We start from the raw sequence: 26,071 nt of genomic DNA, 5'->3' as shown, positions 1-26,071 counted from the left end.
TAAGGGGCCAGTCAAATGAAAGCAGCAGGCCGTAAATGTAAGACCCCTCTTTTAGGACATTTAAATTACTTTAAACAATAGCTGCCAATTCAAATTCACACATACAGGGACTAGTTCTGAGCATTTTTACATTTAACAAAGCGACATACTCTGTCCTAGATGTGGTTTGTATATGTAGTTATTGAAAAATTTAGCATTCAAACTTGGAGCATTTTTAAGCAACAGCATTCTTATAGCACTAGCACTAAACTACAGAAATAAAATGTGAACAAAAAATTAGATTTTTTTTGTCTGATTGACTACACCGGGGCTAAGAGGAAAATTGTGTATATCTTATTTTTTTTTGCCAAACCACATAGGGTCCTAATACAGTCCCTATTTATTCATTCCACAAGTTATACATAATTTGTCCAGAGGGAGTAGTTTATTGTGCATAGGAAAAAAAAAAAAAAAAGTAGAAACTACTCTAGTTCCACATTTTCAAGTTGTTCAGAATATGCTGCACACATCTTGGTTGCAAAACTCCAGAATATCTGTGAATGAATAAATAAATAAATAAATAAACAGACAAAAAAGGTAATTAATATTATTATATGAGACTGTTCTAAAACCTGTGATAGATTTATACAGTAAGTGTGCATGTGTGTTTTTTCACCTGAATGTGTGCAGTTAAAGATGTGTTCTGTGTGTGAATAGAACTCCTCTCCCAATATTGAGCGATAGTCCATGTGACTGGTATGAACCAGACACTGTGTAGCATCTTTAAAGAGCAAGTCACTTTCACCGTACTGCTGAGACTCAAACATATGGAACTCTGAATCTGCATGTGCTGCCGTGGCCTCCTGAAGAAAGAAAGCATTGATCATTGTTACATAATATTCCTTATAAAAAGTGATTTACATTTTAACAATCTTTAAGTTGGCTGGGATTAAAAAAATAAAAGCATTCCTGCTGGCCAAAAATCAAACAATCTAGCTTTCCAAAAGAATATAGACTCATATAACGAGAATTCAGTTGAGAGAAATGTAAGAAGGAAGCGTGCTATTTTAGTTATATTACAATGTTATACAGTTCATGTTATTTTATTATTTTATTACTGTAATCTTGCATGTAGTAATCATTTAAAGGTTAACATTACAAATAAAACAGCATATTATTAAAGGGGCTTTGACCTGAGATTTCATGAGGAAGTCATAAATGCGAGCAGTGAGTACAGGTCGAGTCATGACCGTGTTGGGAGGGATAGCTCCCAGGTTACAGCTCCTCCACTCTGTCAGTGCAGCTCGCCCTCCATCACCACACAGCAACTCAAAATCCCAGGCCAGCCAGCCCTCAGCCCACCTACTGTTGTTCAAATCTGTCCATAAAACATAACATTAATCTCACAAACTGTACACCAAAAGACTAAATATTTATTAGTTTGACTACATCCAACTACATGTTTTTGCTATTATAAAACATATTAAACTTCCAGAATTGTAAATGTATAAGAAAAATAAAATAATATTTTATTATGAAGGCATGGTAATGTAACAAGTTACTTTGGAACATTCTAATTAATCTATTAATCATGAGGGAAGTTTTTTTCCCCCCAAAAGAATATAAAAATAGTAATACAGAAAGAAATTAAAATAACAAGGCCTTGACCTGAAAGAAACAATATGTTTTAACCCTTTAGGATCAAGCCTAATTATGTAACTATTTATCCTCCAATTTATTACCCATCAACTACAATTGAAGAGAAGGGAAGATTTTTCGCCAAAATATGAATTTGTGTGGAGCAAAGGACATAAACAGCAAAAGTCTGCTGTGGCAAACTGCTTTTTAACTCATACATTTCAAAGGATGGCAGTGTGATCCATCTTACTTTCAATATTGCTTTCTAAGTTGTGGTGTTCCATGAAAGCAACATCTCCATAGCTTTTCCCACTGGGGTCTCCAACCAGACATCTGAAACAATGCACTGATACGTATCTGTTGCAGGTAAAAGCTCTAGGCTAAATATCCAATGTAGATTTTGCTGTATAATGCAAAATTTGTATAGGGATGTTTGTATAGGGACAGTAACTTTCTCTTACCTCAGTGCTCCCATATTTCCATAATAGCGCTCGTTGTGATTGTCAGAGCAGCGTTTGGAGGCAGCTTCTTCTGTTCCACCTACACACACTTTACAAAGGTTTCCCTGACCTCCTGGTAAACAGCCCTTCCAAAATACTTCTGAGTACACTATGATCACAGATACACCACAGTTTATCAGAACACTCAGTTACACCGTATGACCACCTACAATATTTTTATACAACATTAATAGTAATATAGTGATTATCAACAGAGAATATCTCTCACTACTATGTTAAAAGAATAGTTTATGTTGCAAGGAGTACCTTTGTTCGGTTCACAGGAGGCGCTGTTATTATGTTCTGTGCTCAATGTGTGTTTAGCAGGTAGTACCCAACCTGCAGGGCTGTACATATGACCATGACAAGACCTCCGACCATTCATAGTACCAAAATACAAGTTTCTACTGGAGCGACGCACCACTGCCACCCCATACACTGTTGGCAAGTCTACAGGGTCAAACAAAAATATTTGAAGATTTGTTTTAACGTCAGACACTAAATGCTACTGTCAAATTTCCAAATCCAGTTTGTCTGGAAGCAAAGAAAATTTCCATTCGTTTTCCAAAATTTCAGCACACAGAATTCATATTAGAGCTTGGAAAAACATAATTTCAACCTTGGCACGTAACAGACTGTCAAAAAGTGAAGGGTAATTCTAAGAATATAGATTTAAAGATATCCAGTTACGATTTAAACAGTTAAAACCCATAAAACTCCAACCTGTTCATCAAAAATGACATAGTATCTAAGAATATATCTTAGCTGATAAGTTATGAGGTGCAGTTTATTTCATGTAAAATGTGAGATTTAAGAAAAAGTCTGTTTTCAAAAAAGTGATTTTCCCTTTAAAATGTAATACTTGATAAACACATGCCGTGTCTGAAAGTGTGAAGCACTATTTTGGGGTTCTGCCAGTTTTAGTAGTGTCTGCAAATATAGTGGACAGATTTCAGTTCACCCAGCACAGCAAACTGCACAGCAAAAAAGTAGTGTACAAACCATGTACATTAGCTGACATTAGTGGATAACAGATACTTGTAATGCACTGCATTGTTTGGTAAAAACCTGCATGAGGTAGTGTCTGAAAATTTTTAGTACCCTCCTGAATTTAGTTTCATATAAAAATGCACTGTATAGTGAGTAATATATGGAACAGTAAATAGGGAGCTATTCCTAACATGGATAGTATTCCTTGAATGAGGAATTAGAGTCTGCTGCACCATTTACCTTTAGTCTCAAAATGGCCTTCTCCTTGAGTGAATATGCACTTAGCTCCTTATGGATAGAAAGCACATGCATAAATATTATATACACACAGCATATGACAGACCAGGAGAATGTACAAAATGAAAAGGAATGGAGGTTTTTTTTTTACCATAATACTCAGTCACTACAGGTACAAGGCCACACTTTCCAGCTATAAAGGTATGTGTGGCATCCAAAGACACTGCGTCTACTTCATCTTTCTGTAAGACAACAGAGTAGAAAAAAGAATGTCAGCTAATGGTCTGCTTAGTTTAATTATATTGGTAACAGCATAGGAACAGCATAGAATGGTGATGTTTTCGCCTAAAATCACCAAATAGGCAGCAGGTAATTATGGCCACACATTCTGGTTTCTGAAAAAGCTTTCTATCAAGATCATATCTGAAGATACACATTTCATTCCTGTGATCAGTGGCTTTATTTTGATATTCCTGTCAGCAAGGTTCAAGCAGTTTAGTTAGCAATGTTTGGCAATAGTTAGTTTATCTGATTGGACCTTAATCTTCTCAATGCAGTCGCTCATGGACGAGGCTCTCACACACACCAGAGGATCAGATTTAATGCTGAATGCCCACTGTTCACACTTTTTCTGTTCAGCATGACTTATACAGCACCACCTCACCACACTGTCTTCCAGTGAACTCCCTAAACACACACAAACACTTTTCTGATAAGGAGAAATACAAAAAACATGATGGACACAAGACTTCATTTGGAAAAGATCATACACACTGCCTCTTTTTCTCTCTCACTCAAGTCATTCATAGAAAAAAAGGTCAGTATATAATATACCTTCATGTCCAAGACCCTTAAGCAAGGCAACATAGTCTAGACCAAGAACCAGGCTGATATCCATGTCTTCATTAAAGACAGAAAGTTTCTCAGTCACATCACTGAAGAGCAGGTCCTTTGTGCCATAAACAGATGAATTAAATAGCTGGAAACGTTGACGTTCTTTTCCCCTCCAGCCAAACATTGCCTAATAAACATATTTGTAAAATTTCAAAAGATATTGGGGGAAAAATGACAATATAAAGATTAACAAACAAAGTATCAAAACTTCTCTTGATTATTGAAATTTGTATCATATCAAAACATGGGTGCACAATTATCATATTAACAATGACTTCAGTGGAACATATTCAGGCACTCATCAATTCTTGACAAATGTATCATATTAAGACTATCAAGCTGATTTGTCGCCATATGTTTTTGGGCATCATTATAACCCAAACATATATGGATTAGTACCTGAGAAGCTAACAGAAACTTTCGGGCAATTTTACGGTTGTTCTGCCTTGTGACCACACCCCAACCAGGGCCACGCCCAAGATTGCACTTTCTGAAATTGCTGAGTGGAGAATGAGAACCATCTGTGCAAAGTAATCTGTATTCATCCTTCTCACTCTCTGTAGAGGCACGAAAGAGACAAGTAGAGAGTAGGAGAAAAAATATGGGGAGGATGAGCAGCAGAGATGTTAAGCTTTAAGTGCAAGTAAAAAAAAAAATAAAAATAAACAAAATGTACAGTGAAGTCCCTCAAATAAAATGTAGCCTGATAATGATATCAGCCTGCAGTACACATGTAAACTGAGCAGATATTGAGTTAACCTTCTATACTGTCCAGAGCTCTATGGTCCACAAAAGCCACATCTCCTGCTCCAGACGTCAGGCACCTGTGTGTGTGTGTGCGAGAGAGAGAGAGAGAGAGAGAGAGAGAGAGAGAGAGTCATTATCAAGTTTCTTAGTTTGGAAAAATGTGCATTGGATTCACAGGATACCTGAAATGATGAATTATGATATTAATCTGTCTTCAAACACCAGAGAGCTCTTGACCAGTAAATAACAATAAACAACTTTAGATTGCCCTGTGAAGTGGTGTAGTCCTGCCTTGCGCCCAGTGATTCCGGGTAGGCTCCAGACCCACCGTGACACTGAATTGGATTAGCTGTTAAAGATTATATATACAATGAATGAATTATTGAATTTTTATGCAGAATGTTATACTATTGATAATACCATTTCCAGTCATTACCTGAGTGCCCCTTGGTTGTGGTAGAATGGTTCACTGTGAGACGTCTCACAGTGGAAGTTCTTCTGTGAGTTATAGGACTTTAGACCTTGGCACAGGAAACACAGGCTGAGTGCCATGGTGCCTGCTCCTGGCACACAGCTGGCATTGAAGAAGATACTGACCGCTGTGTTATGGACACACAAAGCAGTTGTGAAGTTTAAACCTCTACCCAACAGAGTACACCACTTTACATACAGTAATCACAGAAGTGACATTTCTTTAAAAACCTTAGTCTTCGGTTATAATAAAATTGTAAAAATTTTAAATAAAAAAATTGTTTGTAGACCATATATGGAAAATCATAAGTTAAAAAAAAGGTTTAAATTGATATTTGTTGTAGGTTACAACAATAAACACATTTATATATCGCCACCTGTTCAGCCTACAGCGATTGGTGTTGAAGTCATAAAGAAGTTTTCAGACATGTAAAATAAGGGTCAGATTCTCTCAAGATTCTAACCCTAATTCAACCAGGCCAGTTTTTTTTTTGTATTTTCAAACTGTGGGGATTCCATACAGAACAAGACTGTGCTTTAATAATGTATGTATTTGTTACTTCTAGATCATGGTAAAAAGTAGTATCATAGTAACAAATCTGTCTATTTTATTCTAAGGGATCAAGAGATGGTGAAAATCTTTTATTTTAAATAATTTATAACAACTACAATGTAAGTCCATGTTTATTATTAACAGTCAGAAGTAGTCACCTTGGCTAAGGGGCTGTTCCTCTTCCCAGGGCAGGTAGTTGCGGGAAAGGAGGTGTCCTAAAGGCAGACTCCAACCTGCAGTCCATCGAACTCCACTGTGGCAGCTCCTGGTGCCCTGCAGAGTGCGGATGTCTAATGAGGTAGATTTCTTCACTACTGCCACTGCCAGTATACAGCCACCTGAGAAAGAGTATGTAAATGTTGAACAGTAAAATGTAGTTCAAGGCCTTACAATATCAACTCTACATTAGAAAAATCACTGACTCTCAGAAATGACAGACAAATAGAGAATCTGCTGACAGTCATATTACCTGCAACAATACAAATAGTGGCATCCCATATCTATATCCCATAATACACTCAGTAGGCAGGTTTTTAGAAACACCTACTTTGTAGGTTGATTTTCATGGTGTAGAGATTGTAGACCACCCACCACAAACATGTTAGTCATCTTCTAAAACTTAATGAGTACTCAGCTGCTGACCATGAAACAGTTCTTGAAAGATTTTTTAGATATTCATGGTTTGGTGAATCATATTGTCCAGCAGTAATATCATTAGGTGATAAACCATGTATGCACCATCATGTCTGATAAAGATCACATAAATAATCTACACATAAAATAGCAGAATTCAACTGTGTGTTGAATATAAATAAAGGTAAAATGCAATGGTGTTCAAATCATTTAAACTATACTCTATAGCTCCTTTCACACATGCACAGTAACCCAGAATTTTTCCAGAGTTTACCTGGAAGAATTGTATGTGTAAAACCAAACACCTGCAACATTCACCCCAGTCTTTATGCTGACTTTATCCCACTATCCCTCTAGTAAAGACTTTGGGTAAATTTTGAGTCAGTGCATGTGAGAACAAAGCCACTAATGCTCTGGAGTTTCTCCTGCATGTGCTGTAGGTGTTTGAGAACTGCATGGTCGCTGATTTAATTCCTGTCCAAGTAAAAATGAATTCAAAGCTTGAGCAAGGCACAAATGAGCTCAGCACTGTTTATATATAGGTTTCTTTGCATTGATGAGATTTAACCTTGTGGGTGCAGCAACAAACTGTGTTCAGAGCCAATGGTTTTTGGAAGTGTTTATGAGTCCATGAAGTGATTTCCAGTACAGAATCGGGTCTATAGAAGTGTTATTCTTGAACTGTTGTATTATATGTCCATGCATTCTACTTTTGAAATCCTATCTGGGATGCTCTGTTTATCATGTCACTGACCTGTTGCCAATTAATAATTTTTTTTTTGTATAAAAATTAAACAGCTTTAACACTTTCTGTTGCACATGCACACACAAAGCAATGTGCAGTCTTCCTTGGCCCCCAGGAGCACTTGTCATGGATATCCCTTTCAGTCCTGGGGATCAAACTGGCAATCCTCTAGTAACAAGCAGGGTCCTATAATCATTAGGACATGGCTTCCTCCAAAAAGTTCCCCCACATAGTGACTTTGGAGATTTTGGCATCAAATTAATCATGAGAATATATTTTTCCAAAAATTATAACATTTCCTGTTCAAACATTGAAAATATTGTTTTGACCATTTATAAAACTATTTTCTAATAATCAGGTTTGTAAAAATTATATTCACAAACGTGGACAGATATACAGTGAAGGTGTTTCATTAATCCAGTGATTAAGTATTTAAATTTATACCATCAGTGTAAATCTCCTTGGCGATTGCTGTAAGACCAAACTGCTTTACTGCAGAGTAGACCTCTCCTGCATCCAGAGTCACAAGATCAGCTTTATTAGCCTAAGAAGAGCCAGAAGAGCCAGTATTGTATGGTCAAGATCTACAGAAATATCTCCCCAGCCATTATGGCCACCATAGGAGTGGCTTTGATTTGACTGAGAGAGAATGTAACGATTTATGTCTAAACATTTGAGAGGCACTGTTTGTATTAAAGGCTCATGAGGAGTAGCAACCCACCCGAATCTTGCTGATGCAGTCAGCTTTGCTGTAGGCTCTTACACAGGACAGTCGACCAAAAGCTGTGACTGCAGAGGACGTTAAAGCAGCTACTAGAGCTTTAGCCAGATCTGCACACTTCCTCTGTTCTGGCTCTGATACAGTACACCAGCGCATCTTTTTACCTGTGCAAGCATGCATAAACAGTTGAATACCATCAGAGGCCAGTTAATTAGGAAATTAGGATTAACGAAACCTACAACATCTTAAAGAAAACAATAACCTAGTTATGTCCAATTACTAATGAACTAATTCAAACCATATTTGATTTTGCTATCTCTGCACTCATAAATCAAATAAATAAAAAAACAAACAAACAAACAAACAACTTTAATGGTCTCATGAATTTTTAACTTGCTGGACAGAGTAATATACTGTATAAGCTGAGGATTTCAGAAAATTCTTTGATACCAAATAGAGGTTTAAAAAGCTATAATAAATTTAAGAATACAAACATTCCTGCAGATTTCTCTGCATGTAGAAATGCGTACTTACCCCAAACGGCAGCAGAAAAGAAGAGGATGATAATAGTTCCACGCAAGCCTTTCATCTTGGCATGCTCTTTTGTGAACCAGCCTGTAGGAGCAAACTCAGGAAGGAGAAAACAGCTTGGCTGGCTGGGCTTTGTCTGGGCTCACTGTCCTAACTATTGGGCAATTGTTTTCAAAGTGAAAGATATTCTTAGGTCTGAGCGCATATGGAAAGTATTACAGTGGAACTCTATGTCACACTCATGTTTCCAGACATCACACACAGCCTGCAGTTTTTGAGGTTTTCCCCATAAATGTGTGCATAAAATAAAGAATAAATAAAATAAATAAAAAAGAATAAATTACAGCAAATCATTTGTTTGCTTTTAATACAAATCTTTTGTGAGAAAACGTTTGAGTTTACATTTCAGTGCCAAACTCACTGTAAGCAAAATAGCCAACCACAAATCTACAAATATAAAACATGATCTTTATTACAAATAAATAAATGCCAACATGGCAATCATGAAAAATATGACTACTTTCATACATTTCATTCTGAATCAGGCTGGGAAAGTTTACAAAAATATACATACAATTAATTTAGAATTGATTGATGTTGCTAATAACAGAATCTGTAAACAGTACTAAGAACACCCTTAATAATGTATGCATAATGTCTATGTTTTATCATTTGATCCCAGCAGCTGGCCCTCTATGGTGCTGACCCTTGCAGCATGGCAGATCATCGTGGGCTTCTGTTCAGCCAGTTTCGCAGACAGAGCAGAAATACAGATTTCTAGCTGGGAAAATCACAGAGAATTACTTTAATCACTCAGATTCGACTGACGGCAGACATCTCTAGACATATCAGTAATGCAGAAATGGTTACGTAATAGGGGTTAACTGGGCAACCTGCCCTTCACCAATCACCTACAACAGTGAAATACTGTACAGCTGCAGATTTATGGCAGATTTATGCTCAAACCCATCTTTCAAAAGAATGCATGAAACACAAAACAGAAGAGTTTCATTTATACTCATTCTGCTTATGTACAGAAAAACTGTATCACCTTCAGGTAAATTCACTTGTGTTACTTCAAAGCCTGGAATGCAACTGGACAGAAATAAGAATGTTCTATTCCTTCTATTTTGAGGTAAACACAAATAATAACTAATATATAGTAATAAAAATGAATAATAACACTATCAGGAAACAAAATCTATCAGAATGGACCTAATTATCCCCATAAATAAATAGATTAAAAAGACGTTCTCATTCTGTTTAAGGCTGGTCTAAGAGTGACAGTCTTCAGTGCATTTAAGAGGTACCTCACTTAATTCCCGTATGATGCTCTCTCTTTCCTCAGATTTTCCATCAATGCCTGTAGTGTGCAGCCAACTCCTCATTACCTTCTGAAGCTTACGCCACGTTCTGTGCACACAGACAAAAGCAAGCAGATATATTTTACCCTGATATGGGATCTGCATCAAATGCTGGAATAAAATCATAGTGAATTTTTTGTTGCACTGAAAGATTTGTTTACTAAACATACTGCAACTGATTTCTGTCTTGCTGGTATCTCTGCAGGTCCTGTCTGATATCCAGTAGTTCTTTGGTTAGAGATTCTGTTGAGTCACCAGTTGCCTGCCTAAGCACAACAAATTCATCTTCATCTTCATTGCCCACAGTGAGTCCCTCATAATCACCTGTAAACAATGAGAAGGATTCAGGGGACACACTCTAAGGTCTAGTAACTAAATCACTCAGCTATGCATCTAACACATTATTTATTTATTTTTTACTCTGGCCAGGCAGGTTATGATGGATGAAATCCTGAGGTGTGAGAAGTGAGGTATCGTGTTTTCTTGAACTTTTCTGCATCATCTGGGAGACAGAATGGAACAAAATGAAAGAGGCTGAACTGAATAAGCAATATAAAAGTTTTTTTTTTTCTGTATCTCTTTGAGATTTGAGGTTAGTATAATAAGGAGAGTTACAGTGAACAATGTACACCTTGGGTAAAATTACATTTACAGATGTTTGATGGGCTAAAATGTTAAAACATCATCTACATCATCAAAGCACTAATGAACACACCTGGTGGAAAATTTCAAAAACATGAGTTGTCAGTATGTGAAAACCTTGTGGTGCCATTTCTAACTATTAGTAAGGTGCTTCACATCTAATTATACAATATACATTGCTGTATTTTGTCTGTACAGAATGCACCTTGCTCTGTGGTCTGGCTGAAGTAAATACAGAAGGAGGCAGGAGCGCCCCTTGGCTGTCGGCGCTGGGCAGCATAGTTGTGTTTCCTTCTGAACAAGGTTTGATCAAGACAGGGGATAGTAGTTGGCTTGAGAGGAGAGGGACAGGGAGCAGGATATGGGGAGATGGAAGAGATGCAGACCTTGTGTCAGTCTGACCAGCAGTTGGCCTCTGAAAACTAGAAGATAAAACATAAAAGAGAGATGAAAACGAGAAAAAAATGTAAAGAAATTTTTGCCTAGAATATGTGGTTCCCTGCCAGAATACACCTGTTCCAGCTAATGAAGGACTTGATATAGTTAGTTGTGTTGGGGCAAAGAATAATATAAAACAGCAGAAAAGTAAATGAGTTTAGATTCACTGGTTAAAGGAGAAATATTACTTTTTCAAAAGGATAAAATAGCCTTCTTCAGAACATCCAGTTCCTTTACACGAAAATAATTTTCAGTTTAAATTGTTTATGTTTTGCTCTGGTTAACCTCATCTTTGCAGTCTTACATTACCACAAGCCCAGCGCTGTGATTGAAGAGACTCAGATGAGGAAGTGGGACAATTCTGAAGTGCCTGTAATCTATGTTAAAGGCAGTACAAAATCAGAGATGCTTGTTATATACCATGTGCTCAGATTACAGAATGGGTTATTTAATTTTACAGTTTGTGTGATGGTAGGAGCTCCAAATCGGCAAAATAAAAACTGCACCCAAACATTTTTTTTCATAATATGTTTCCTTTGGGCGCCATGGTGACACAACAGGTAGTGTCCACTCCAAGTAATTATCTGTGAGGAGTTTGGCGTGTTCTCCCTGTGTCCGTGTTGGTTTCTTCCAGGTGCACATCTGCTCATATAGACGCAGTTCCCGAAACATTAATTAAATGGAGAAAATAATAGTTAAATCCACCTTAATTCACATTACAGAGGAATGTCATTTTATTGTGTTACGAATGCATCAAATTTAATAAAATGCTGATAACTTAGTGTCATCTATATATTCTGTTTCTTTGAATTGTAGATATGTCATCAAATGCGAAGCTGACAATCATTAGTCCAATTCCAATATATTATTAAAACCAATGTCTGGTGACATATATGTGAATCGGATATCATCATGTCTAACTATTTATGACTGTACCTGCTTGGCTGAGGGCGCTGCAGCAGGTCTTTGCCTGAAAAGTTCAACAGGTCTTCTGCCCTTCGTGGTTGCAGCCTTGACGCTCGAACCATCAGCCTGAATATTTAATCACAACCACAGGGTCACTTGATCAATAACTGGTCTTCAACAATGTACAATATGGAACCTCACAGTAATTCTGTTGTTTATGTATATGACTTCATAGTAAAACCATGTTATAAAATGATACCCTAAATATCATCATAATAGTGAATATATATATATAAATTATTGTTGAGAATAACAATGCAATTTTCTGAGCATATGTGAGTGATATGTGAGTCTAACTATGATATGTATTATTAATGACAAAAATTGCTTAAATTATTGTGATGTTACTTTTGCCTCATCACCCTCTAACAAAGCTCCAGGTTAAACCAAAGTCCTCTATTCTTCACTTAACTTATCTTTCACTCACAGTTTGTTCATAATTGACTCTTCTGCTCCCTGTTGTGTTGTTAAGCAGTGTGCTTGGTGGTGCGTGACGTCATGGGGGGATTTATGGGAGTCATCTTCAGGTAGGCAGAAAGACACACTCTTTTTGGAAGGTTTATCTTCTCGATTTGCCATTTCTCTGGCTCTGAAATTCTTGCATAACGCCCGCTGCTTCCAACGGAAAGCACACCTTCTTACCACTGCCTGCAACCTCTGAGAACTCTACGCAAACAAAAAACATATAAATAATGGTATTTTATTTTAAACATTACAGCAGTAATACAGTCTGCACTACATCAGCAATAGCTGATATCACATACATAATCCCAAAAACTCACATGCATACCTGCTCATGGCTGTGCAGGGCTATGCTTGAGGAGAAACTCTCCATGTGCGCCTTGTAAGTAAGAACATGGGTGATGCCCTCACGGAGCAGTTCATCTCTGTAGAACTGAGAAGCTGTAGCCAGGCGCTTCTGTTTCCTATTATGTTCAGCAACACAGTGCCTCCATACACTCAGCATCTGATTGAGAGGCACACGCACACGCACACACACACACACACACACACACACACACACACACTAGTTAATGCAGTTTTCCTAAAGGTGCTGAATATGCACATAATCAAATTAAAATAGTAATAATTTCTACAATATTCAAATATTCCTGCTATAGGAGTTATTTTAATATGCTAGGTTTACACTGATGCATATTAACATTTCTTGCTCATTGCTCCTGCTGATTTCAGTGTCTACGAAACTATTTATTCTACTAAGTGTATTGGTTCTTTTTGCAGTTAGTGACATATCTAATACATGAGAAGGAAAATTGATTCTCCTGGGGAAAAAAAAAACACAATTCCACGGTCACTTCCTAAAATATGTTAGCAGTTTATAGACTTTAAAGTTCTTTCATTTCATTGCATTAAGGTCTCATCATTGGAAGATAAATATTATGCATTTCAACCTCATTATTGGTATTGCTACCTTGGCCTGAAGATTCAAAGACCAGTGCCAGAGGGCAATCTCTGTAAGCTCTGCTTCTCTTCTCTTGTTCTGTAACTGTGGGGTATTAAATACATAAAAATGTATAAGGCAAAACACAATCTACAAAATCATCCTGCAGAGATGGTATCTCCCAAAGTTACACTAGACTTCAGTTCAAACACTGCAACAAATAAATGATAAAGAAACCCACCTGTGCCTTCCAGCAGAAAAAAAAATGCTGACACACTCTTAGTCTGTGCAGTTCACTGCCCCTTACTTTCATTACCTACCACAGAGAAATTAAGACAATATATAAAACACATGCACACATACAACACACACACACAAAACAAATATAAGAACTAATATTACAAAATGCAATTTAAAAACTAATGGCCACCTGGTAGACCTTGTACTGGTAATTACTGATGATCCAAGCTCTGAGGCTTTTTCTCAGCAAGACAGAGTGATGATGTCTACAGGCTTTCTCCAGAGACAGTCTCTCTTCTTTCACTGTAATCTGTCTCTGTCTCCACCTTTTCAGAACTGCCCTCATCCGCACTAAAACAAAAAAATGAAACATACTTACACCTCTGATATTGCCCACTAGTGTTTCACTGGTATAGAAACAGAAAAATGCTTCCAATATTAAAACTATACATTTTACACAACTGTCACTGTTGTGGTAACATCTGCTGTCACTGTGGTGGTACCATCAAGGGCACATATTTGTAGCGTTATTTAGGGAACATAATTGTACCTAATTCTATAGATTGGTCATTTTAATTTTACAGTTTCTTTAATGAAAGACTACAAATATTCACCTCTCCTTCTGGAGAAGAGAATGTAATACACCTTTAGGGAACACAACTGAACTTTAAAACCACTGCTGTATTTTTAAAGGTACATTTACATTGTTTGTACCTTTTGTGACCAATAATGTATCTTGTTTTCTGAGAGTGTATGAACCCTAAGCAGTTCATCACCAGAGATGAGAGAAAGCATGGTATATAGTGAAATGTGTAATTTAATACTCATTCATTTCTTGCTTGTCTTTCCTTAAAGTGGCCATTGTTTGACTGTACTGGTTACTGACTTCTGTCTTGCTTTGGGGAATATGGTTTATATATTTATCATATGTGTTTGCCATTTATTGACATTAAAAAAATAGTTGAATGCAGTCTCAATAAAGAATAAAGAAAAAAGTCAGAATGTGAATAAAGTGTAAATAAAATTCATGAAACGATGATTTTTGAGTGCATTAATGTATCCATTTGAAGATCTGAAGCACCTACCAACGCATAAAATAACTGGAACAGTAAACTGTTCTGATTTTGTATTGCGTCTTATGGAAACAGCAGGCATTTCAGAACTGTCCAGCCTCTTTGTCTGAGCCTTTTCAATCACAGCACTGGACCACTTTTATATTAGAGTGCAAAGATGAGGGGAAAACAATATAAAATGTGAGGAGAATCAGGAGTACTAAATAAGTATGGTGAAAATGAGAAGGGAGAATAAAGAGAGTACAGTGAAGAGACTAAAACCTGCATTTCTGCTCTTCGCACCTCACTAATATGCTCCTGGCTTATACAGAGCCTTGATCTTAACAGCAGCTAACACAGATCATTCTAAACAGGGCTGTTTTGAAAGGGTACGAAATGTGCTGTGCCCTTTAAGCAGCATAGGCAAAAAACTAATACTCAATACCTTTGTCCAAGTGAAGCCGAGCGTCTCTTTGTGCCCTTTCCTGCTGGTGATTATGAGACACTGCAAATACTATCCTCCCATGCCAAGCTAAGAGCACCTGTGTATAAATCAAAAGCATAATTTTAAATTTTGAGCAAAATCTGTTTCAGTCAGTGACACAATAAATAAGGTTCACAAAGAACAGATGGAAAGGAGGCCTCTATACGTTGTGTTTACAAATAAGTTGCTTGAACATTTAAATTCAGTAGGATCCCTGCTGTGAAGAGCACCTTGGAGAGCAGGCAGTGCTCAAACTGGCATTTCGCCCTCTTCTCATTCTCTCTCTCCTCCACTGCCAGACGTGCATTTCTTCGCCACAGACGTAACATCCTCCTGCCATACACAAATGTTTAGAATGTAAAATGAAAAGCTGACAAGCACAATCATTTTAAAAAAGCCATCAAAAATAAGCAGTGCTCTGTAAGTCTCATACCTGAGAAGATGTTGCTTATGTTGTTGGTAGAGGCTCTCTACAGTTTGATTGGTGTTCTCAGTTTGAACATGATGTTGCTGAATCCACACATATGTAAACATAATCAGCAAGAACAAAAAGGTTAGACCTAGGGAGTTACAAGATTCAAGATTTTTGCACAGCTGTATTTATGCATTGTTCACAATAAACAATATTGTAAAGCATTTTGAAAGAGAACATGCATTTAATTAATCATATAAATATAGTTTATATGTGTAGTCTGTCCTGAATGTTATGACTAAGAATCATTTCACATAAAAATGTGTTAAATAATTGTCTACCTTCCATGCCTGTAGTGTGTGTTTGAGTAATCTCCTTCCATAGGTGTCATCAATTTGTTCCAATCGTCTAGTCTTCTTTCTTTTGTGTTCTACATACTGTCAGCACATAGCAATCCACAGCCACGATCATAAATACATAAGATCCAAGCTAACTACACAACCATTTGTGTAACTGGATCAATGTTATTCAGCAATATTTAACCATTCATTTCCATATTAGACTCTAAATGCCATCAGTCATACCTCCTGCCAACCACACAGAGCTCTTCTCATGCACCGCTGGCCATCATGAACCTCAGCCTGTTCAAACTGCCTCTGACTGAAAGTTAAACAATCAAATTCAGAAAATAACCAATAAAGACACAATCAAACATGTCAAAAGCACAATGGGCATAATTTCAGGTTGTGGTCGGTACCTGTTCTGAATAACATTGATGTTGTGTCTCCACTGGTGCAGAGTCTTGTGCAGCAGAGTATGTATGTAAAGTGTTTGTGCTTGTGTCTGTTTGAGTCTGTTCTCTCTCTGCTGCTGAACCCTGCAAAACCACCTAGACCAGGCACGAGACATACACACTCGCTCCGCATGCAACAAAGCCTGAGGGGAGCAACAGGGGAAAAGGTGTGTGAGTGGGAGGTATATATCTATGGGCATGTCAGTATATGTTTTGTTAAATATCATTTATTATAACGATTTAAACTGCTACAAGCAACATAACATAAGTAGACCTAAATTTTGATGTTTAATAATCTCATTTCCCATTAGTTTTTGTTTGGACGCCTAACTGAAATAAGTATGTGCACTTTATAGGACATAACCCAATTAATACCATTCACAACAACTTGAGATGTTACATTCAGGACAATGCTTTATGATGCTCTTAAAAATTTAAAAAACTTGTACAAGAAGTCTTTAATTCACACTGCCATTAGCAATTGCAGTCATTTTTAATACTTTTTAACATATGGATTAATATTTCCTATATTTATGTTTGCCATTCTTGTAAATGTTGTTTTATGTCCTTTATAGTTTTATGCTTATGTACAGAGACAGAGGGAGAATAATGACACATTTATAATGTTACTGGACAACAGAGTTGTATTCTGCTCTAGTATTCTACTGTATTCTTTTTTAATAAAAACTAATGTTAATTTCAACAGAAAGACTTCCCATAAAATATTTCAATCATTAATTAATTAACTGATTGATTAATTAATTAATTAATTAATTCATTCATTATCTGTAACCACTTTTCCAGTTCAGGGTCGCGGTGTTTCCAGAGCCTACCCGGAATCATTGGGCGCAAGGCGGGAATAGACCCTGGAGGAGGCGCCAGTCTTTGTAAGGTTTATATTTTGGCAATATTGTGTGTTTCTTGAGCGACACAGTGGTGCAGCAGGTAGTGTAGCAGTCACACAGCTTCAGGGGCCTGGATGTTGTGGGTTCAATTCCGAGTGACTGTCTGTGAGGAGTTTGGTGTGTGATCCCCATGTCCGCATGGGTTTCCTCCCATGGTCCAAAAACACACGTGGATTTGCGACTCAGAATTGTCCTTATGTGTGAGTGTGTGTCACCCTGTGAAAGACTAGCGACCCCCTCCATGGTGTGTTCTTGCCTTGCGCCCAGTGATCCCGGGTAGGCTTCAGGCCCACCGCAACCCTGAACTGGATAAGCGTTTACAGACGGTGAATGAATAAATGTTTCTTAGTTTGTATTGATTAAATGTTTACCATTCTTTCTGCCAGTCTCTCCTCTCTGAGATTTACAAACCGTCCCCACCAACTATAAAACACCCAGCGGTAAACCTGCTGTCTAACCAAAGAACAAGAGCAAAAGACATACACGTATGTTTAAGTAATCATCACAATGCTGCACTTAAATGATATGTTGCTCTGTAATTTTGTAAATTTCAAATGTAAAAATTATATTTTATTTAGCTATTCTTAATGTAACTAGCAGTGGTCTTTCCACATGGATGTGTTCGTTTTTAGCAGCTCCATATATTTTCACGTACAAAGCTGTGCTACAAATCAGAAACTCACTGGTGAAATAGTTCAGCTCCATCTCTTCTCTTCCTGTGCTCTATTCTTTGTGCTGTAAACTCTGTCCAGGATGCCATACACTGTGGAAGAATGTGTCTTGCAAAACAAGAGTCAGCTTGCAATTGTAGATCCTACACAAAAAAAATTGTGTTCAAATATTCCTTTAGGCTGATGTCAGCTTTACTACCAAAAGAATGTGCTATTTTGCAAAATATCAAATACATATGTAAATATGTCTGTAAATGCTCATGCAAAACCCATCATGTTTCTGGAATTAAAAGGACCGTATTCAACCGTAGACAGAACCTACGGCACAATGGATTACTGCACAGCAATCCTGCAGTGAAAATGCTGTGTGTGTATGTGTGAGAAAGGTGGAATCAGATTTACTTACCTGCATATTTTTATGCTCTTTGTAGCACTGTCTCCACCGCTGAACATAGGTTTTTAACACTGAAAATCTACAAAAAAAACATTCTCAAGGGTCATGCTCAAGGAAATAATGGAAAAAATACACTGATCAACCATAATATTATGGCAACCTCTTGCTTCTACTCTCACTGTCCATTCTATGTTGACCATACAGCAGCACTTTCTACAGTGTAGTCCATTTGTTGCTCTGCACCCCCACCCCCCAAACTCCTTTTACCTTGTTCTTCAGTGGTCAGAACCCCAACAGGACCACAGAACAGGTGCTTTGGATGATGGATCATACTTAGAGCTGCAGTGACAATGACATTGTTGTGGTGTGATAGTGTGTGTTGTGCTGGTATGAATGGCCCAGACCCAGCTGTGCTGCTGGAGTTTTTAAAGACCTCAGTGTCAATATTGGACTGAGAATATCCCACCAACCAAAAATATCTAGCCAACAGCTAGATATCAGTATCCACTGATGAAGGACTAGAGGATGACCAACACAAACGAAATACAACACAAAAAAGCTACTGTCTCTGAATTTTCATCTACAAAGTCAAACTACAAGGTAGGTGTGTCTAACAGTGCGGACAGTGAGTGGATAGTGTTTAAAAATGCCAGCAGCACTGCTGTGTCTGATCCACTCATATCAGCACAACACACACTAACACGCAGCCACCATGTCATTGTCACTGCAGCACTGAGAAGAATACACCACCCAAATCATACATGTTCTGTGATGGCTTGTTTTTCAATCAACAAAGAGGAGGTATTATCTGATTTGTTAATGATAGTTCATACTGCAGTAACACAGATGTACTGGTGGTGTGTTAATGTGTGTGTTTGTGATTTTTGGTGGAAAAAACCAACACGTGTTTTTGGATTGTGGAAGAAAACCAGAGCACCCAGAGGTAACTCACACAGACACAGAGAAAGCACCAAACTCCTCACCAACAGTGACCAGAGGCAGGGATTGAAACCACAACCCCAGGACTCTGGAGCTGTGTGGCAGAAACACTACCTGTTGCACCACCATGCCACCCTAGCCCACCACAAAGCATGTTAAAGCGTAATTAATATTTAAATGAAATCATATCCAAAGTCATAATGAAAGCATAATAATTTGGACTGTAGATTTGGCCCTTTTTTTGAATCCTGCACAATTACTAATAGATGATTTATGTTGCCAATAAACTGGTCATTACTCTTAACAGAAACACAACATATAATATGCATTCACTATGAAAGTTTTACATTTATCATTTTGAATGCTACTTATAAACCTGTAATAGTTATGTGCTATGGTCATCTGGGGCCGGAAACTCAGCTCTTCAATCTGCTCCAAACGCTGCTGCCAAATCTTCCAATATCTCACCAATATCTACAAAGAAAAACAAACCCAGCTAAGGGATTTAAAACATACATGAGGCAATGAACACAATTTGCTGACACATTACCTAATGCAGATAAACAAACTTTATACACACTATGCATACATATGTTTATTTTGTTTAGTTATGTAGTATGTAAAACTGCATAATGTTTACAATACATGTGTTAATCTTACTGTATGTTGCTGATGCTGTGCACTAATGTTCTTGTTGATTCGATGAGTCTGACAGTGAGTGACATTCAGTGCCAACCCTTTGAATCCCATTCGCTTCAAGTAGAGAGAAAAAGAGAGACTGCCTCAAACTTTTGTTTCTAAAAGCTCAAAGTTTCAGAGCAGTTTTTCAAAGATTTTGTACATCTCAAGAACCTGCTGACCAAAAGCCGAAGGTGATGATACTGAAGAGCAAGCTGGTCTTTCTCAGCTTTCTGCAAGCACATCTGGACATCTACAAAAATGATCAGGAAAATGTGGTTTACCAAGAAATTTTTTCATATGAATCAAAAACACGGAAGACACAAAATTTTAACTTCTGACACCGTAAAAGATGCTCTTCATCTTAGCTATTCATTGGTTTAATTTATTAGAATTAGAGAAAAAACAGCCCATTTATGAAAACAAAATATCTTTGTTTGTTTGGGTTTAATCTGTGAAGTTCTCCAGCTGAATGAATGTAAGGATACAGTATCTCCAATGAGAAAAGGCCTGTCTAAGAGTAGTTCGCTGTGCTAGATTGTCTGCAATATGTCCTTGGTTTCTTTCAGCCTGCCTGCTCTGCAAGGCTTTGCTCCACACACACCAGTGTCTCCTGATCACAGAGTGGCACCACACACTTGTGGCTATGGCTGGAAAACATTGAGAGACAATTTGAGATTATCAGACATGCAATGATTCATTTTTGATCAAGTGATATTTCAGTTTTAAAGTTATATATGGTTCAACATTCCAATCTTCAATCTGCTCAAAACATTTTATTAGCTGCATTTACAACTTTGTAATGAAAGGGGGGAAATCTACCTTTTGCATTATTTTTAGTTTGTTTGTGCTGAATGTGTAAGATCCAGGCTTGTAACACATGCTTCTGAAGTCGCTGGGTGTGATGAATGTGAGCTCTAGCCTCTTTGTTTCTCATCCTACAGGCTTGTGTGCATCTCCTTTTCCATTGTAGCCAAGCCTGTAAAGAAACCAGGTATATTAAATTCCATAGTATACAGAAAATCATTGCATTATAAATGCATTCATTCATCGTCTGTAACCGTTTCTCAATTGAGGGTTGAATTGGGTCCAGAGCCTACCTGGAATCACTGGGCGCAAGGCACGAACACACCCTGGAGGGAGCGCCAGTCCTTCACAGGGCATTGTAAATTGCATTTTTAAATAAATATGTGACGACCTATAATATAATATGGTCTCTCGCATACACAGAAAGAACCTTCTAAGTTTTCCTCTTTTTCTTCTCCTCAAACATGTGCAAGCATGACCAGATGTACACTTACTCTGTTCTGTACAGTAGAAGCCCAGTGCTGTAGGGCTAGCTCTTCTTGATTATGTTGTATGTAGCAGTGCTGCAGTGCTGTCTGCCACACTGTCCAGACCCACCTAGCACAGGAAACATAGAAAAGACCATTATTTTACTAAATATTCTGAGACTGAGTTTGCCTTACTTCTGTTCACAGTGTTTAAAGTGGTACAACTTCAGTGACAATGATAAAGTTACCCAAATTTTTAAATCAGAGCTGAGACATTTTATGTGGTGACTCGGCCAATGCACATCCAACATATGGTCAAGTAAATGTAATCAGAAGAGTAAGATTGAAATTCACGTTTCCTTCCAATATCATTCTGTGCTTCTCATATCACTATCGCTTGGAGGAGGGTGGGTCTGGAACGCCAGACTTCACTGCTGAATATTCTGGAGGTGTCATGGGCTTAATTCAGTGAAACATTGAAGAGAGGAGGTGCCCTGTGAAGAGCTAGTAATGCAGTGGGTGGTTTGGGTACTTCTGTGATGGGCTCAATGAGTAACCGTAGAAGTTAAATGTAGCTGATTGCTGATTTGATCATAAAAGGACACACAAAACTTAGGGTGTAGTTGTAGGGTTGGAACAATATAAATTATGTGGCTGCTGGTAGGAAGAGAGTGGGGTGGGCCCTATGTGAAGCTCTAATGGATTGGCATAGGATATTTTACATCTTATCTTGTGTATGATTATATAATCATTATTCACTGTCCATGGCAACATGTATGTTTATTCATTCATTCATTCATTATCTGTAACCGCTTACCCAGTTCAGGGTCGCGGTCCGTCCAGAGCCTACCTGGAATCATTGGGCGCAAGGCGGGAATACACACTGGAGGGGGCGCCAGTCCTTCACATGGCCACACACACACTCACACACTCACACCTACAGACACTTCTGAGTCACCAATCCACCTACCAACGTGTGTTTTTGGACTGTGGGAGGAAACCGGAGCACCCGGAGGAAAACCACGCAGACATGGGGAGAACACACCAAGTCCTCACAGACAGTCACCCGGAGCGGGAATCAAACCCACAACCTCCAGGTCCCTGGAGCTGTGTGACTCAACATGTATGTAATGCATTTAACACTGTTCATTAAGAAAATGTCCTCATGGAGAGCAATGCATGCTAATGATACACTGATCAACCATAACATTAAGACCACCTCCTTGTTTCTACACTCACTGTAGAAACAGCTTTGTTTTAAAAATGAAAGCGTTTAGCTTATCATTTTCTCTGCATTTTGTTTATACCCTTTCACCCTGCTCTTCAAATGGTTAAGAGCACAAGAGAGCATAAATAATTTGTGGATGGATCATTCTGAGCATCTCAGTGACAATGATGTGGTTAGTATCTGTTGTGCAGGTATGTGTGGATCAGTCACAGCAGTGCTGCTGATGTTTTAAATCCCTCAATGTAACTGCTGCACTGAGAATAATCAACGAAGAAAAAATATATAGCCATAAGTGTCCTGAGGGCAGCGTGCAGCAATCATTGATGAAGGATTACAGGATGACAAACAAACTGTGTAACAACAGATAAGCTACTGTCCCTGACTTTTCATCTAGAAGGTAGACCAACCATACAGGTGTCTAATAGATTGTATGCAGAGCTCCAGCACCTAAAGAATGAGGCATGTTTGCCTACCCACACTAAAGGTGGTGTGTCTTTAAGGAAGTCGGAGATCCAGTGACACAGGGATGGGTGAAGTCCAAGATCTTCCAACTTCGAGTTTGAAGGGAATACTTTTTAAATTGTGCTAAAATTATAATAGTAAATATATTTAAATGCAACTGTAATTGTACAGGGTGGCATGGTGGTGCAGCAGGTGGTGGGGCAGTCACACAGCTCCAGGGACCTGAAGGTTGTGGGTTTGAGTCCTGCTCCTGGTGACTGTCTGTGAGCAGTTTGGTGTGGACCCACCGCAACCCTGAACTAGATAAGTGGTTACAGACAATGAATGAATGAATGAATAAATAAATGCAATTGTATACCTACAATGTGCCTCTGTATGATCAGTTTACCTGAGAAAATGGACAGTATAGAATGGGCATAATGTTTTGGTTGATCAGTGTATATAGGTAACAGAGAGATTAGAGCAGAAGTGAAGCTTACCTGGCAACAGCAAGCCTCTGGTGGTTTATGGCTGCTTCACGCATCCTGTGCTTTAACCGCCGCATCTCAGCATACAACTCAAATCTATCCCATACAATACGCATCCTACGTCTCTCCGCTGCAGCACAGCAAAAAATAATAGCTTTGCATTAAAAGTAATGTGACACTTAAGCAAAATAATGCTGTGCTTATAATGCACATTGGAATAAACATAATAAGGCTGTTGTTTCACTTTATCTGAGATATCTACAATTATTTAAAATAACTTCATAATTAAATGGTTAGGATGTAAACACATTTACACAGAGTGGTGAGATGGTAAAGGCACCATTCAAAAGGACCATATATAATCAGAAATATTAATCAAAGTGGTGAAATGGACCACATGTCTGAAACATTGCCAGTAAATAATACAAATCTGTAGGTTTCGTTCATTGAACAATTTCACACCAATAAATGTTTTGCCTCTATTTACATATTAGCTGTTGAATTATGCATAACTTTTAAAGTCTACAAATCCACCACTAGGCTAAAGGCGAGATATAGTATCCCATACCAAAGTTCATGGCAAGCTGTATTTTCTTTTTCTCTTCATTCTGAACAGATGTAAATTGATGCCAGGCTTGATACACTTTACTGTACAGGACGTAACTGCAAAGGACAATCCAAAAGTACAAATTAATAGGGATCGTTTTGCATAAGCTCGTATACCTAGTGATGAATAATTAGCTTTAAATCATTACTAAGGTTGAAAGTACATATCTGGGGATAAAGTATTTCTTCTTGTCAAACTTACTTATAGTGACAGTCTGCCCTAATGGTTAGGGTCCACTCTCGTCTGGCATGCCACCACTCATCTATCCATGCCCTGAGAACCTTCTTCGTGACTACCTTGTTATAGAAAGCTCTATAACAGAAAATGCACTTTAAAGCATTTACCAAGTTCATGTGATGTGATCATTTGCTAATGCAATGCACTGTATAGATTTAATGGATGTAGATTCCTAGTACTGAACCTGGCTTGTGAAGGACGGATTTGTCCAAATGTCTTCTGAATCCAGAGCTTAAGGAACTTGCGCGCAAGATGTCTAAATAGACAGTAAAATTAAGGTAAAATGGATTATGTCATGACACCCATAAAATGGCAGTTTTTAGAGCATTCTTCTTGTAATACTTTTCTTGGAATCATGCTTACCGTATCCTGAGTTCTTTAAGTCGCCCACCTCGGTTCCAAGTGTAACCAACCCGATAAGTGACCTTGTGTATGGGTGCATGCTGAATCCCCTTCTTCCCAGAAGAACCCGGTTTACAATACTGAGGCCTTGCTCTGTGCATTGCTCTTTGATATCTGATAACAGGTTTTTTTTTTCATAACATTTTTCAGGTAAGGGAAGAAAATGTGGCATTTTGGATGGCAAAACAGCATGTAAAACGTTTCACATACCACAAATGGACCATTATCATCATTACATATATAAATTTAAAAGGTACATGTATATTAACAATTTCCCCAGTCATCTATTAAATGAATATTTTCATGAATATTACATATTTAGAAGAATAAAAAATTATTTTCCAAGAACAAAAAATGCTTAGATGTAAATCTACACCTTTGCCTTCGAGGTTTGTGGATTAATTATCATACAATTAGTCCCCGATTCTTCCTTCACTTCTCTTGCCTGCAGCTGAAAAGTTAGCTAAATACGTTTAAGTGATTGGTTCTTTAGGACTGTGACATGAAAAAAACCCTGTCTTAATTCGCACGTGAGGCTGTCATTGTAACACAGTAGTTTCAAAGCAGAAATGCTCAATCATGGTGTTTACAGACCAGACATGTTAACGATTAAAATAATAATAATAATAACAGTAACATTTTTGTTGTAGGGGCATATTTAAATAAAAAAACTGTTATATACGTTGTAAAACTCTACTTCCTATCACGAGCGCCTTACAGAAAATCTGAGTCAGCGAATTTATCTGCAACGCACCATAATAGAAACTTTTTAACTTTTTATGTAATAGGAGAAATTCTTTAAAGTCGGTCGGATGTCCCTTCATGTCGCAACTATCTGGCAACGTTGTCAAGAAGACTTCAAATTTTCCGAATTCTTCTGAGAAGCAAATAATGCTCAGCTGGGCTAACCTTCTTTCAAATCATGCAAATGTAAGCCACTCATTTACCTTTGCAATTTATTCGTTTCTTATATCCTAAGTGTTCTTACAGAGGTTTGTCATTATCTCCACAGATAGGCCAAGCCATCAACAACAAACCGTAACTGCCGCCTATCCGTCACTTCCGCTGGTGAGAGTCCACCCCACAGGGCCGAGTCCAGTCCGCGCAGTGAGCTCCCAAATCGCTCTCTGCTCCCTTCCAAGTGCCCTAACCCTGAGATAGCATTTTGCCTTCTGTATTAAATTACTGCCAAGTAAGAAATCTTGAAAAGCTGTGTGAATTCCAAATTAATGTATTTCGGGCATATTATACTATATTTTGATGCAGGGTCTTATTTTAGGATATTTGTTTATTGCACTAGACCGGGATTTTCGAGCCATTTGGAATGCAGCCGACACTGGCTGATTACAGGAGACCAATCTTTTGCCTGCCAATT

General features: G+C 37.9%; 2 protein-coding genes across 5 annotated transcripts; both read right to left on the bottom strand.

Annotated features, from left to right (window-relative positions):
• Positions 1-408: 408 nt before the first annotated feature.
• Positions 409-8,731, bottom strand: sxph (saxiphilin). The gene is made up of 17 exons (XM_066666545.1): positions 8,643-8,731; positions 8,109-8,272; positions 7,832-7,931; positions 6,168-6,347; positions 5,422-5,584; positions 4,998-5,062; positions 4,638-4,795; positions 4,179-4,365; positions 3,883-4,031; positions 3,496-3,586; positions 3,348-3,395; positions 2,385-2,567; positions 2,079-2,226; positions 1,868-1,950; positions 1,173-1,357; positions 656-842; positions 409-533 (listed from the first exon to the last, which is right to left on the bottom strand). The coding sequence occupies exons 1-17, from the start codon at positions 8,695-8,697 to the stop codon at positions 490-492; spliced, it is 2,190 nt and encodes a 729-aa protein (XP_066522642.1). The 5' UTR covers positions 8,698-8,731; the 3' UTR covers positions 409-489.
• Positions 8,732-9,025: 294 nt separating this feature from the next.
• Positions 9,026-25,776, bottom strand: sfi1 (SFI1 centrin binding protein). Of its 4 annotated transcripts, none has more exons than XM_066666050.1 (32): positions 25,644-25,776; positions 24,658-24,810; positions 24,479-24,550; positions 24,259-24,369; positions 24,019-24,113; positions 23,463-23,580; positions 21,321-21,423; positions 20,842-20,998; positions 20,508-20,669; positions 20,202-20,272; positions 20,002-20,094; positions 19,718-19,815; positions 18,415-18,481; positions 18,021-18,151; positions 17,709-17,790; positions 16,397-16,575; positions 16,224-16,299; positions 15,981-16,076; positions 15,661-15,737; positions 15,458-15,560; positions 15,189-15,285; positions 13,882-14,042; positions 13,693-13,767; positions 13,482-13,556; positions 12,840-13,016; positions 12,477-12,715; positions 12,020-12,115; positions 10,851-11,067; positions 10,424-10,505; positions 10,174-10,327; positions 9,950-10,052; positions 9,026-9,420 (listed from the first exon to the last, which is right to left on the bottom strand). In XM_066666050.1, the coding sequence occupies exons 2-32, from the start codon at positions 24,795-24,797 to the stop codon at positions 9,298-9,300; spliced, it is 3,630 nt and encodes a 1,209-aa protein (XP_066522147.1). In that variant the 5' UTR covers positions 24,798-24,810; positions 25,644-25,776; the 3' UTR covers positions 9,026-9,297. The 4 variants fall into 4 exon arrangements, with proteins under 4 accessions (XP_066522147.1, XP_066522149.1, XP_066522148.1 ...); XM_066666052.1 differs by having other exon boundaries at positions 9,026-9,416; positions 9,955-10,052; XM_066666051.1 differs by lacking the exon at positions 25,644-25,776 and adding an exon at positions 25,073-25,125.
• Positions 25,777-26,071: the final 295 nt, after the last annotated feature.

Source organism: Hoplias malabaricus, chromosome 3, assembly GCF_029633855.1.
Source record: "Hoplias malabaricus isolate fHopMal1 chromosome 3, fHopMal1.hap1, whole genome shotgun sequence".
Lineage (NCBI taxonomy): Eukaryota > Metazoa > Chordata > Actinopteri > Characiformes > Erythrinidae > Hoplias > Hoplias malabaricus.
Note: the sequence above shows the minus strand (reverse complement) of the source record. Positions and strands in the feature narration are given on the sequence as shown.

Excerpts from the sequence above, each read along its gene's own strand:
- sfi1 (XM_066666050.1), bottom strand. The coding sequence starts at position 24,797 with ATGCACAGAGCAAGGCCTCAGTATTGTAAACCGGGTTCTTCTGGGAAG. Across the intron at positions 23,581-24,018 it reads ACAGCTTGCCATGAACTTTG|CGGAGAGACGTAGGATGCGT; the intron begins GTATGGGATACT and ends GCTGTGCTGCAG. Across the intron at positions 20,670-20,841 it reads AACTAAAAATAATGCAAAAG|CCATAGCCACAAGTGTGTGG; the intron begins GTAGATTTCCCC and ends AATGTTTTCCAG.
- sxph (XM_066666545.1), bottom strand. The coding sequence starts at position 8,697 with ATGAAAGGCTTGCGTGGAACTATTATCATCCTCTTCTTTTCTGCTGCC. Across the intron at positions 5,585-6,167 it reads GGAACAGCCCCTTAGCCAAG|CGGTCAGTATCTTCTTCAAT; the intron begins GTGACTACTTCT and ends TCCATAACACAG. Across the intron at positions 2,568-3,347 it reads AGGCCATTTTGAGACTAAAG|ACTTGCCAACAGTGTATGGG; the intron begins GTAAATGGTGCA and ends TTGACCCTGTAG.